General features: G+C 36.5%; 1 protein-coding gene across 5 annotated transcripts; it reads right to left on the reverse strand.

Moving 5' to 3' along the window:
- LOC109325297 (regulatory-associated protein of TOR 1-like) lies at positions 1-14,166 on the reverse strand. Of its 5 annotated transcripts, XM_019557581.1 has the most exons (24): positions 13,757-14,166; positions 11,664-11,766; positions 10,852-10,934; positions 10,611-10,769; positions 10,064-10,180; positions 9,785-9,942; positions 8,639-8,793; positions 8,369-8,513; positions 8,201-8,279; positions 7,936-8,037; positions 7,274-7,357; positions 7,062-7,172; positions 6,031-6,384; positions 5,742-5,928; positions 4,839-5,444; positions 4,347-4,676; positions 4,150-4,264; positions 2,543-2,673; positions 2,308-2,453; positions 2,051-2,152; positions 1,616-1,701; positions 1,126-1,210; positions 802-819; positions 539-733 (listed from the first exon to the last, which is right to left on the reverse strand). In XM_019557581.1, the coding sequence occupies exons 1-24, from the start codon at positions 14,066-14,068 to the stop codon at positions 656-658; spliced, it is 3,846 nt and encodes a 1,281-aa protein (XP_019413126.1). In that variant the 5' UTR covers positions 14,069-14,166; the 3' UTR covers positions 539-655. The 5 variants fall into 5 exon arrangements, with proteins under 5 accessions (XP_019413125.1, XP_019413124.1, XP_019413127.1 ...); XM_019557580.1 differs by lacking the exon at positions 1,126-1,210 and having other exon boundaries at positions 1-733; XM_019557579.1 differs by having other exon boundaries at positions 1-819; positions 13,757-14,165.

A 15,047-nucleotide genomic window follows, 5' to 3' on the forward strand; every position in this document is an offset into this window, starting at 1 on the left:
GAAAAGCACAAACAAACCATAATTTAATACATTATTGGTTAAAACAAGGATCTTCCCATTTTTTAGGATTCAATCACACCCACATATGTCACCAAACTACAATAGCTACTTATGCATTCAGCTAAATATTTACAAATTAAAACAATTTGTAATAACACAACATAAATCAAAAGTAATATGAAAAGAAAATGATATTTACAAATATTTACCAAGATGACATTATTTTCTGAAGCCTCCAACCAATAAGCAAGACTTTGTTCTTCATTTCAAGGGGGCAAACCATGGAGGCTAATGAATATATTGCATACACTATCAGCAGAACGTATTCACAGCAGAGCAGAGAGAGAGAGAGGGATTGAAGCATTATCACAGGATCATCCAGCCACAAAAAAACATGCATGGGATTCTCCAGAGATGTTCGATGCACTCTTCTGAGAAGGAGACAAGCAATGAAATCATCAAGGGAATGGGGATTATTCATCTTGCTTGAGCGTGGTCATCAGCATAGATAGAGACACACGTATCGGCAGCACCAGCAGCAAGCAATAGTTGGTATGGGTGGAAAGCGAGGCAGCTTATGGCACCGATTTTCTGAGCCATAAGGGTAGGATAGTGACGAATGGTGCCGAGTTGATCACCTTCCAGGTTAAAAACTTCAATGAACTGCTGCTTGGCTGAGCCGCTGGCAATAATCGGAGCATGCTTGTGAGCAGCTAAAGCTGTAAGTGAGCCCCTGCGAGTTTCAATAGTGAGATAGGCGCCACTTGGATTTCTTATATCAAGGAATTGGATATCACCAACCTGAGATGCACTAACAATCTGAAGGAAAACAAGAGAAAAGTGACAATTTCATCATATATCCCATATCAAATCAAATTTATAAATCAGTCACTAAAGTAACTTTTGGTGGTCGGACTGTTTTGTCCTGTTCTCTTTGGTGCCACCTCTTTCCGTAAAACCAAAAAATATTCCACTTTTTAGTCTTTTCTTTTGCTGTTTGTAGAACACACTAAACAGAACAGAACATTCCGCCCAAATCTAACAAATCTATGAAGGGCCAGTTCTAGAATCAAATAATCAGGTCAATGGAAAAAAATTAGAAAACCAGCAAAACAGTCTTTTTACCTTTCCTGGGTCAAGTCCAGGTTGAAAGCCAATCCCTACAACCTTTTCTACTTTCTGTGTGTGTGGCCACAATCCACAGACAAGCCTAAGAAATACCATTGTCATTAGTTATTTACAGAGAAATCAGAGACAGAGAGGGTACTAACCCTTGAGGTTTAGATAAATTTTAAGACACTGATATTCATTGATGTAATTCAAAAATCTGAACTTATATTTAAACAAGGAGAAATGCTAGAACCACAATCTTTCATATGCTACTTCCAACATTCTTATTGGGTCACATCTGATACTTTAAACTAAAACTTAAAATAGGAGTATGAGAAGGGGTCCAATAAAGGAGTGACTTATTAACATTTTTTTCTGAAAGAATAATATGATGTATAAGCTGACATAACAATTTTGCTCAGTTTGAAACTTTATCAATTAAGGAGAACAGATAAACATGATTGCATTTGCATCCTGAAGGAAGAAATCCATATGAGATGCTTACATTTCAGGTGTCCTGACATCGTAAAGTCTGACTGAACCATCTACAAAACCAGCTGCAAATTGTCCCCCATGAACTTGAGATGCAGCCTGAGATACAAGATATAGCACATAAATCAAAATAAACAACTCAACAATTTCATGTATATTACAATTACAGAAAACGCTTTCCTAAAACATTATGAATCCTTTTTTACATCCTCTAAATGTCTTTAGTATACGACATGGTCCATGTTTCTTAAAGTATAAACCCTGCTAAGTTGGCCCAGTGCATGAGGCTCCGACTTAGTGGGATCTGGGAGGGTAGATGTACACAACCTTACCCCTACAAGCGGAGAGGTTGTTTCTAGGATTTAGCAAGGTAAATTACATGCTAAAATAATGAGAAAACATAAGAATTAGCAAGGTAAATTACATCCGCACATAGGCTGAGGCTTACCAATGCTGAGATACTGCAATCTGATGATGAAGGTATAGAATTAAGAAGCTGCTCTCTGTCAAGATCCCAAAGCATAATAGATGATATCTCACCCGAGGCATACTGGTAAATGTATTAATGTAATATGAAGAATGACCATAAAAGAAAATCACTAACAGCCATATGTAGGGAAAATTAGAGGTTTTTATTTTAGGATGTGGTGGTGGTGGTGGGGAGATAATCTACACATCCCTAAAAGATCTAGAAGAACGACATACCAGATAACCACTTTGTTGTTGCCAATCAACAACTGCGTTCAGACTCCTCACACCAGGTTTATGACCATGAATTGAGGAGAACGCAGTGACAAGCTTCTGTTTACCCTTCAGGGAATAATCTTTCCAAATCCTAATGTTTCCATCAGCTGCATCATATCACAGATTGTTTAGAATTTAATATCAAGACAATAACTTAAGAATATACAGAATGGTAAAAAACAGTTGAGAAAACTACATGAAGCAGCAAGAAGCAAGCTATCGCTATCATCAAGCTCATTCACTAGGCAGAGCTTAGAAATTCCTTTGTCAGGAAAATCATGATTGTCGAAACTGTTGAGAAGTGTTGCCTCCTTATGGTTCCATATCCTGTGGAAAGTTCCAAAGAACATTATCCGACAATAAAAATCAAAATGATATAATAAAAATAACAGCATCCAATAATTATTGATAAGCAAAGCCTTTTCGCACTAGGCGGGATTGGCGACATGGATCAAACAAACCACTATTATATCAAAAATATATTCATAGGCCATTTACATCTAAATCCTTTCTAATGGTTTCAGTTTAGTTTTTTTGGTCTTCCTTTATCTCAAAATATTGAGCTATCCATCATCTGGTCGACTCTTCTAACTGAGGCTTCTATTGGTCTTCTCATGTGTCTAGACTGTCTTATGTGCATTTCTACCATCTTTTCCTCAATATGATCCTACTTTATCTTAACACACTCATTCATAATCTTATCTTGTATCCTTACTCATCCAATGCAACATTCTCAATCTATTTACCGGCCATCAAGTTTTACTGGATGCTTAGAACTCCCATCTATTTATCTGATCATGGCCTTTTGGCCAGTAAATATATTGTCACATCATTTTCTACAAACACGAAAGGCCTTACTTTGTATTTATCTAACGGCACGCTAATCTTCATAACAATCTCCACTTAAGTAGTCAACCCAAAATAGCAGACTGGAGCAGCTGGGCCCAAAAATATATAGCGGGAATGCGGGATAGCAAGTAGGGGAATGACCGCTATTGGGACATTTAGGGAACAATATAAGTAATATATATTATACACATATAAACACTGAAAATAAAAGTATACACATAATTAAATACATATTCATAATTTTATTTTACTTGACATTCTAATCTAATAGAACGAAAATAAGTTTAAGCCTCTAAGGTTTAAAAATTTAAATAGTGTGTTTAGAAGAAGGGTAGAACAAAAAACAGCAGAAGAAAGCCTCAATTGCAAAAGAATCTAGAAGTGCACGAAGTGGAAGAGAGGGATAGGTTATAGGTGAAAAAATTTGTACCACAGAGCATGTAAAATATGAAAAAACATATAATCGGATTTAAATACTTAAAGTGACAGAGTAGAGTAATCTTTGATTGCCTAGGTAATAAAAGACAAAATGCGCCTCAAAACGATAATTGCACAAAACACACTTCATAAGTAGAGAATAAAATCTGCTATGTATTAATCAAAACACACTGACTAGCTTGCACTTTAAAATGCACTTCAACTCTATCATTAAAACATGCCATTTTGGGAAACAAATAGAGCACCTTCATTCTGAGTCTATTACAACCCGGTTACACAGTTTTTTGGGTTATCATCCCTATTACGGCCGCATCAGGCTTCTAAAGGCCTTGAAAGCCGCAATTTTCACAGCAAAAGAGGCTGCAGTGCGTGCGACCAAAGTATGCGATGCAAATGGCATTTTGATAGCGGAGGATACCGCTCAGCTCCGCCTTTCTGCGATTGCAGCACTATTTGCGGGTATTGTCTACCCAGATCTTCACTTAACTAATAATGGTATTCATGAACTTTCTATACCTGATGTGTTCATTCTCATCAGCAGCTATCACTATATGAGAGAAAGGTTGAAACGTTGCCGTTTGTGTGCCCTTTATGTCCCATTTAGCAATTGGATTTGTTACCCTGCTTATAGCTGACAGAATAAAATGAAATGAAGTTCAGAACTGGACAGGCATAAGGAACTTCCTTAACTGAATAAAACTAAAAATACATACCAGAGTGCTGGCATTTTGCTATGTGCTCCAATGCAATTTTTTCACGTTCTTCCCTTCTAGCTAATAGGTCTTCACTATCATCTGCAGCAGTTAAAAGTGGTTTGGAAAAGTGGCCACAACTCCAATTATAGAGAGTTGATTGTGGAAGAAAACTGCGATCTGAAGTCCCAGAAGCTCCACTAGATCCTAAAAGTGGATCGGCTAATCCTGAGTCTGGAGAACTCATTAGGTGGGGCCTAAATTCCAATGAAGATACTCTGCGCATTCCAGTTATGTAACTTGGGCGAGGAGGACTAACTGGAGGAGTTCTGAAGGTTAAAGATGAGTGACCTGCCAGAGCAGCATGGAATTTAATAATAAACCACAAAAGTCAAACAACATTTGCAGTGGGAATTATTACAAAAATAAAATTGATGCAGAGATAAAGTTCACCAAATTTCACAGTTACTGTTATGCACATAACCATTAAATAAAATGGAAAAGAAGATATACCTCCATTCATATCAAACCATGAAGACGAGCGAGCTAGTCCAGCAAGGTTAGGGGGTGCTGCTGGCTCACTAATCCGAACACTAGTAGACTTTAATGGTTTTGCTGCTACTTGTTCAATACCTATTATGGACAGCACATGACGACCAAGATTTGCAATGCGCGGAGATGGATCTTTTGCTAAATTACGCATAGCAAGTACACATTGTGAATATAATGCATTGTCCAAGGGCCTTGGCCCAGTGTGATTAACCACTCCATTGCTGAAGCCATCGTGGAGTGTTCCTGAAACAGAATGATGAGATGAAGTGTCAGACAGTAGGGACCCATGCATGATTCCAGAACTCATGGGAGGACTGCTAGAAGTGACACTCCAATCTCCAACAACGGAAGAACTGTCATTTCCAACTCTCAAAACAGGACCAATTTGAGATGAAAGAATACTTCCATGAGGCGCATGCTGGTTCTGGCCAGGATAACTGCCACCTGAACCATTTATATTAGCCAATGAAGGTAAGGAATTTAGCAAAGAATTGGTCTGTGGTTTCCAATATGCAGCAGCAAAAGATTCCAGGGGCTTGTTGTGACCAAAAGCAAATCGTGCAAGCGCTGACAGTTGAAAAGAAAGTAATGTCAGTAAGTTATCTAAGATAAACCCCACCTCAAAAACTACAGTACATTAAGTTATCTTAGAGGGATGTACATGCCAACCATCGAACATAAGAATTAGACATCAATAACTGAGAGAAAAATTACAAAAAGCAAATATGTAGGGACAATAACCATTTACAAATAAAAAATAATCGCCAATGCTAGTAAACACATCTTATCATAATCAGAATTACACAACCTTTTAATAATGAACAATCAAAGTATATAAATGAAGTCAGATGTTTGATAACCTACCCACTGCTACCTCTGCCCGCACCAACGGACTCCCATCCAAAGCAACACTCAACAGACTTTGAACTATGCTAACTTCAGCTCTAAATGTGTCATCATCATCATCACATTCTTCATCTCCTCCAACTATACATGAATGAAATCCCACATCCAGAAGGGTACCAAGTGAAAAAACAGCAGCTGCCCTTACCTGAGATACAACAAATTATGAATTATTGGGACCTAATTATTCAATTAATATACAAAAATTATAACGATCTGATAACTAGAAATAGATAGTATGGTGATAAACCTCTGGCTGGGGTTCAGACAGTAGACGAGCATATATAGAAGGAGCACCTTCCTGTAAACCAATTGTTTGGGCCTCAGAGAAGTCTTCACACAATTTCCCCAGACACAGGCAAAGCCACTGAAGGAACAGGGGTTCAGTTTGTGAATCAATGGGAGATGAACTCTGCAGGTGTTTTAAGCAGACATGGATCAAACCAGCTTCAATACAAGCTTCTTGACCTCGTCTATGACCATCCACAATCACAGCCAAAACAAAAGCAGCCATTGCACGTTGCTCTGGATATGCTTCCATGCTATCAAGGAACTTAATAAAATAGATATGACCTCCATCCTTCACTAGATCAACCTGGCATGACTGTAAACCAACGATAGAACATAATCATTGCAAGACATGGTAACATGCAATAGGCAGAGCTTCAACACCAAGTTGTAGTTAAAATTAAACAGGATACACAATAGAGAAGAAATCAGATAGGTTTGTAATATTCACAATAACTCAGTTGTTAATTTCATTTTATAATTGGCACATTAGTATTTCAGATTTTGGATATGACAACACTGTTTGCACATTTTAAAAACACCGGAACTCTACAATAGGAATTTTAGGCTTAGACTTGCCCACATAAAGATTCTTGGATAGAGTATTGGATAATTGTGTATCCTCTTTCTTGTCCATCTCTATGGCCTTGTTTGTGAGTTGGTGTTTAGAGGGGAAAGAAGGAAAAGTGAAGGTTTGAGAGTCATCTCACAAGTGTGTTTCATGGCTTTGAAGACTTCACCTTCCCTCTATTGCCCTCCAATCTTCCTACTTTCTCTTCTTGTACAGCATCACATATAATAATGTAAACAATAGCAGAACTTTATATACTGTAATAACTACATTACGGGGAGCCAAAACTGTCAAAACCAACTTTCAACATGATTTATCGTGCCTGCAGAATCAGTGTATATGCTTCCCAGATGGATGCTCATAGACAACCAAAGAAAAGTTAACATTCCCACGAAGTTGACAATTAAAAACCTAAAAAGTACCTTGTCAAGTGCAAGAATCTTGGTCCATATGAATACAAGAATCTGGCGTAGCTCTGGTGTTGTAGTTAGTAACAGCTTAAGAACATAAGGAAATATTCCAACAGACAATGCCTACATATAAGAAAGTTGGTATCAAGTTATAATGTCATAAACCTTTTTAAAAATATGCAAAACAAATGTATCATAGGTCAAAGAAGTGAGAGAAAAATTACAAGATCTACAGCCCATGGCCCCATATCAAGAAACCTTCCAAGGAGTACTAAAGCCCGAAATCGATGGCTTTGACTTAGTAGAACCTGAAATAGGACCAATGCTACTTATAAATGCACGCAGATATAAAAATGCCAAACATTTCCTCAGAAGCATGAAGTATAAAGGAAAAACTAAGTGAGTATTAAGTGCATCAACAAAAAGGATGGAAGTCAGTTTGCAAATCAGATTTTAATTCAGACAGAAAATGCATTACAATCAGTCATCATACAAATAAAAGAATAAGAGATTGTGCTCTATCATAAACCAGATAGAAAGGGTGGGGTCAGCTACATGGAGATCAAACAGAGAAATTTTGTTCTATCAAAAACCAAATCTTACAAGAGACCAGATCAACATAATCAAAACCAGTGGGGAATTGCAAAAAAATAGTAAATGCTGAAACAAATACACATTTTGATCAAATGCCCATAATGATGATAATCATCATCTACCAAATCAGAATTCAGACAAGAAAAACTTAATTCCATCTTACCCACCAAAACCCAATAAAGGAACAGCCTGAGAGCTGATCAGACAAAAATCATGCAACTTACATAGCAAGAGTATTATGAACCAAAATGAAAATCCCACAAGGTAACGAAGACCAAGACATGTGCCGCACCTGAAGAACTATAGGTAACTGCTCTGGTGGTTTCTTACGTTCAGAACCATGATCAAGCCAAACCTCAAATGCTGTTAACTGATCAGTGAAAAAAGTACTAGGCTGCAAGAGAACCATATAAAACACCAGGTAAACCCAAAACTTATGAATAATCCTAAGTATTAGTAATATGCCCTGTTCAACCATAATACAAGATCCGTTCTTTAATTAATATTTAATTTCAGAAAGAAACTACATCGAAGACATAAGAAAAACCTCCAGATACCTGATATTCTGCATTAGGATCCTCAACTAATGAAGGAAGTTGAGAGAGGCAGAGCTCAGCAGCCATGTCCCATGCATCCCTGTAGTGCGAATAAAAAACAAAAACTTATGTTAAATTTTGTCAGAACATATTGCATTACAATATAATAAAAATGATAATCAACAATACCACATATGATGCTGATGGGTTGGTGGCAATGTTGGATGAGAAACAGGAGAACAATTTGCAGATCGCATAATTCTCTCAGCAAGTAGAAAATTTCGAAAAAGACTTACGATAAGCAAATCTTGTCTGAAAAGTCTCTGAAAAAGCTCTGCAGGACAATCAATATAAGGTAGAGGGTATAAACTAAAATACCCAGCTAAATAAGTAGAATAAAAAATACACCGTTGTAACTTAGCGAGTGCAACAGCAAGAATGGGGAGGGTTGAAACCTACCGCGAGGAAGAACATTCCAGGCAATTGTGTCAGTTACTGCTGTAAAGATCCAATTCAATTCACCCAGAAGTGTTTTTCGGTCATTTGGAAGACCAGGGACCTTGTCTATAAGTGCATAATCAAGTGACTCGTGAAGTAAAGAGCGAGTACAGAACCTAGAGACAATTAATTTTAATAAAAAAGAAATTCATTAACAAAAGCATAATAACATAGCAGGAGAATAAGATGTCCGCTACCAGCAAACTATTAAAAAAGAAAATCACAAAGAACCAGCAAATAAAAGATGAAGAATAACAATGGAGAATTGCATTTCAAAGACTATGAAGATCTGAAAAAGTAACCTTCTTTAGCAGGCCATGATATGAGCACCAAATACAAGCAAAAAAACATTTCTTATGACACCAAAAAACCTGGAAAAATTCAAGCATTCCTCTCCGACCATGTGCACCACAGAGTAGCAAGACTGCAGGGGTACACAGAATCTTGACCTCTTTTCTTCTTCCAATCCTTATTGTTAAACCTTATTGCTAGGCCTTATTATTATCACAGACGTCTCCTTAGAGAGCTTGGACAAAACTACTCCTCTCAGCAACACTAAACAGCCTATATTCTACAAAGAATTATCAATCAGACAATCCAAAAATAGATGTATAACTGATTCAGAATAACCAGAGAAATTGCATCATAAACATTTATTAACAACCATTTTATTTATACAATTATCACAACTTAAATAATTAAAGAGTCAAAGGAAATACAAACAGTTGGTAACACACATGGGAAGCGTAAAACCCGAAAAGATTGGCTAAACAAATATCAACCAAATACAAGAGCATGGATTATTTGAAAGTCCATGCATAAAAATGACGGCCCAGCGCTCGAGTCTCCCACCTAGTGGGGTATGGGGAGGATAGATGTACCTATTTCTTACCTTCTCAAGCGAAGTGACTGTTTCTAGGATTTGAATCCATGACCTCCAGGTCAAAAGGCAAGCAACCTTACCGTTGTGTCAAACCCACCCTCTATTTGAAAGTCCACACATAATGCACTAATTTTTTAAGAATGACACTAGATCTTATAGAATGACTCACATATTAGACATTCTAAATGGGATTAACTAAGCATGATTTAGGTGAGAAGGTTCACCATCGCAAGGCCATCTTTATAGGTGTCGTAAGGCAGGATGTAAACACGTCAGCTGGGAATTCTGCACTCTGAGGTAAAGTCTCATGTGCTTCACATGCTGCAAGCAGAATACAATCCCTTGTGGACCCAGAGGAGTTAGAAGCACTCCTTTCATGAAGCTAATGAATACAAGTTCAGCAACCAATTTGGCAGTCCCAAATACAAAATGACAAAATCAGTTCCCATATCCTTGCAGTTTTCTTTATACAGTAAATAATAAACAATAATTAGAGCAAATACCTCGATGAAGGAATTGACAATCATCCCAGCCGCAGAGCAGTCAAAAACATAAATTGATGGGGTCTTCAGCCAAGAATCAAGGTCACTGATGGGTAAGGGGATGTACTGTGTATAACTCTGAACATTATATAATAAAAATCGAGAATAAGAATAACATGAAGTTCTGTCTTCATTTATATATTACTAATATATAATAACTTAGGGCTCTTTACATATTCGAAATTTATGGTCCAGTAACCAGAGTTATATGACAAAAAGAGGATTTAGATCCAAGTTAGGTTTATTATCATAGTAGAATGGGGATCACGTGAAATTTCCTGCATAATAATTGCTGTCAACTCTAAATCTCATCTATTGAACAATCTACCCCTATTTTTTTCTGTAGTTTCATGTTCTGCCTTTTTCAGATTCTATAACCCCCCCCTAGTACCCTCTAAGATCTAATGGTGAAGATTGTATTTGGTCCTAAGATACCAGCAAAACAAAGCAACATTTAATTTATCAAATAAATATCTCATTTCAAGAACTACTAGTGAAGAAAAATTACCTTATTGAAGACCCATATTTCACCATTCGGGGTTGGTTTTGGCACACCATGCCCATTGTAATGAAATAAAACTCTTTCCGACTTAGCATATCTACGACAATTAGTACAAAGCTTCTTCACCTCATCTACTGTTGGATCAAGTTGACGCTTATAGGGAGCCTGTTGCCATGCCCAAAAGGTCAATCAAAAATCAACTTCAAATGCAATATAAGGGTGGCTTTGGCAGGCTAAGCATTCTCACCTTTGGCTGCCATCTTTCATACTGACTTTTCAATGTCTTCCCAATTGACTCCAATGCTTTTTGTGGTGCCATAGAAAATGGATCTGAAACATTGAGAAAGCTAAATGTTTAAATATTGAGCAACATCTCATCTACTAGAAAATATATATTAACCACAGATCCAAATCAGCAGTGTTATACTAAATTGTTATACAAAAAACTGAATGGTTTGCAAAGCTTTGTATCAAAAGTTTGCTTGTGCCAACCATGCTTGAAAGCGTTGTTTTGTTATATCTCAAGCCACACATCAGATCCTGTTGGAAGGTACACTTGGATCAGATTCTACACCTTCAAAAATCTTACTTTCCTTCATGTGGAATCCACAACAGTTTACATTTCCAGTCTCTGCTTCTATGTAAAATCTATTGTACCCTTGTTCCAGTTAGTTTGTTAGTTAGGTCTCTACGGTGTTCTAGAAATCTATCATATGTATATGTACCTGAACAATTTCAGATTCAGTGAACAATGAAAGTTTACAGTTTCTGATATCCTCATCTTTTCCCACACTCTTTTTATTTTCTATTATTGTTTTCGTTGAATTTTCATGCCTCTTTCCCTCACTCTCAGATATCATAAATTCTACAATCAGCAACTGAAACTTTAAAAACAAGTATTTAAGGACAAAATATAAGTATACAAGTATTTAAGAAACCAAAAGCTATTTTCAAGCATTAACCGATCAGAAATGCAAAAAATCTCAAAACTAGGAAGAAACAAAGTACAAATCACATTAAACAGTTCTAAAAGCAAGTGAGATCAGAAAGGTTAAAGACCTATCCAGCACTCCATTCTGGCACAAGGAGATATCTTTATTACATCTGGTGGATCGACACTAATGTTTAAACATAATACTAGAGCTCCACATCCTGTCTTCGTCTGCACCACAAAATTAGGAGTTAAACCAAAGCATAATACTTACAAAAGATTAAAAAACATATAGCATCTTACAGAAGCATTTATTAGAACGCTATAGAGAAAAGGGCACTTTGGACGCTAAATTACTCTAATAACTAAAAAGGTTAAAAAAATGTGGGATGTCAGAATAAGTTGCAAGGGTAAAACTATAAATTTTATATCTGATGACACAGAATTCCCAACTGATACAATCAGATTAAGTGAGAGTGGCTATCTATCATTTTTAATAAGAAAATTTGATTCAACAATTCTATCAAGAAGCATAAATATTTTCTTTTGTAGTATTCTTATACTTCTAGTAGACCACAAGCTGCTTCTGTCAGCCAATTTGTACCATATTGCCAATATATGAAACTAGTAGGCACCCAGTCATGTGAACAAGACTCTCCCTCGTGGAAGCTACTGTGACTTCGAAAATGCTTATTATCCTAAAGCAGTAAATGTAAACAATATTTTCCCGACTCAGTTGAGAAAGTGAATGTTCAGTTCTTTAGCCAAATAGGAACTCCAGATATACCAATTTTAGAATGTAATAAAAGTTCCTCTGATGCACATACCATGTGTATTATTAATATTAGTTCTTGAGTTGATTGAACTTTGTGATAAATTTTGACTTAATAGTTTGGATATAATTACATTCAAACAAGTACATTACATTGACCAGAAAAACGACCCAAAAAGTCTCTCTCTCTCCATTCACAGAAAAGGTTAACCAGATTTTATTTGTGATTTGAAGTCTTGGGCCAACGGTGGCCCCAACGACAAGTGCTTTCAGAACCCCGCAAACTTTGTTGGCATGGTCTACCCTTACCAAATTTGTCAACTGTCAAGAATCACTAGCTAAGCATCGGTTTCTACTATGCAGAACAATGACTTGGAAATTATAATCTTTTCACTCAAAAGTATAAATCATGAAATTCAACACGGCACAATGCAAATGACCTAGGAAGCACAGATATGATAGAACACTAGGATACGACAAATTGACACTGCTATGATATAAGATACAAAAATAGTATAACATTAACTGATTATCGTAAAAGCACAAACCTTAAATTAAAAGAGAGAAACAAAATTCCAAAACATAGTATCACTTATTGTAAACCGAATAAAATGCTATGGAAGTGTCCAAAAAGTATCCGCTACGGACAAACAACTAACTATTTTGAAGTATATGTGCTGCATAGCAGATGGCACGTAATTTTGAAGTATATTTTTAAGTTGTTGTCGTGCTCTGTCACATCATAATCTGGCATGTCCACCAAACACTACAAAATGGTAAGGCATATTGGACCCGTTTCAATCATTGTTCCTTTTACATACAAGAAATTAAGACATGATAATTGCATTTAAATTTTTTGGTTTCCCACAATATCCCGCACCTGATAGATACTAATCTCACGGATTATAGACATGTGCCTAAATAAGGACTCCTCCCAACATTAATTTTTTCCATACAGATAATCATAGGATCTAACCCCCTTCCACACCACGTTTTCGCAAGCAATTAAGACACACTAATTAAGACACACTTTTTTCTAACTCGTGACCAAATACCCAAAGACATACGAAATCAATGTACTGCATACCTAATACCACGTTTATCATAAAGAAAGTCTTACCACATACCGAAATCAATGTACCACGGACCTAATACCATATTAATCACAAAGCAAGTTTGTAATAATCATAAATAGTGACGAACTATTACCAGAATCCATTTCACATACCATGCTCAAAGGACTCGAGCCGCGTCAATTCAAAAGCTGCTAAACAAATTAATTTAACAGCCACTTCAAAGGTGCAATAGCCGAAATCTTCATACTCCAAACAATTTTCATTTTAAATACACTCTCGGAACCTAAAATCCAAATACTAAGAATACCATAACCACTCCGCGCTTCAATTTAGCAACAGTTGAAACAAAACAAAAATAGAAGCAAAATCTTACTCTATCCTTAGGTCTCCACCTAGAAACCAAGCCACTATGACACGGTCCAGTCGGAACCGAAGCCTCGAACGCATCATGCCGCAGCTCACAGAGAACCACCGTCTGCGGTAAATACGCCATACTAGTAGCACCACCACCATCACCACCATCACCAGCAGCAGCAGAATCAGCGGCGGTGGAGGAGGCATTACCGCCGGAGCTGGTACTCGGCGGAGGAGCTAGCTCGGAGTCCCTCCGGTCATCGTCGGGAACGGAGGCAGTTACGGTGGAATGATAGTTACGTGAAGATGGCATTAAATCACCCAATCCCATAGGAATCGGGGAATGAGTTATGAAGAAATAGTGAAACCCTAGGATTTAGGTGAAGAAGAAGAAGAAGATCGAAAAAGAATGGGATTGGTAAATGAGTTTCTAAAAATCAACTTAATATTACAATCACTTCTCTACTTTAACTCTCTTTGACTTTTAAGTCTTCATAAGCTATTATAGGTCAATGTTTTATTATTGGGTAGAATATTTCATTAAAATCAATTTATTTCTTCTAATTGTATCCTTTTATGAAAATCCGAGTTTTGTATCTTGGATTCGAGTCTTTTTCTTAAGTTTTAAGCTTGTATACTTATCTTTTCTTCTTTTTAAAAACTTCCTTAGATCATAAGTTTAGTTCTCATGTTAAATGTTTATCTCATATTTCGTGATTTTAATCCAATCTCATTTCTAGGTTGTCTCATGGATATCTTCTTAGAAGTTAAGAGGGTTATCATTGTCTGTTAATGTAATATAATCTTCTTCATGATATTTTTATGACAATAGTATGCATATTTCAGAGCAAATGAACTTAACTTATGATGTTCTACTATATCATGTTTTTGATCTTTCTATGGGTTTGTCATCATTTGATCACGATCTTATTGTTTATAAGTCTCATCATGATCCTCCATGGGAGTCATTTCTCCACAAGATCCACTTCTTCCTTGTCTCACTGCAATAGTGACTTCAAAGTATAAGATGTACTACTTTCTTTTCTTTTGGAATCTTGATGCAATAGACTTTCTAAAACAATATCAATAGAGACATTCCAATATGGGAATAAGTTGTTGAATGTGACCATCAAAGAAATTTATATTAATATACTTTCGAATCATTGCACTAAATTTCTGATTCGGAAGCTTCTATTTTTGTTAATCACACTCTCTAGTGTGTCTTTTCGAGAAATGGGGTCGTACATATCTTTGTGGTATTAATGATCCTGCCTCATGACTTTTGATAGGAAAAATTGTGTGTTATCAAT

This window comes from Lupinus angustifolius, chromosome LG13 (assembly GCF_001865875.1).
Source record: "Lupinus angustifolius cultivar Tanjil chromosome LG13, LupAngTanjil_v1.0, whole genome shotgun sequence".
NCBI classification, from domain to species: Eukaryota; Viridiplantae; Streptophyta; class Magnoliopsida; order Fabales; family Fabaceae; genus Lupinus; species Lupinus angustifolius.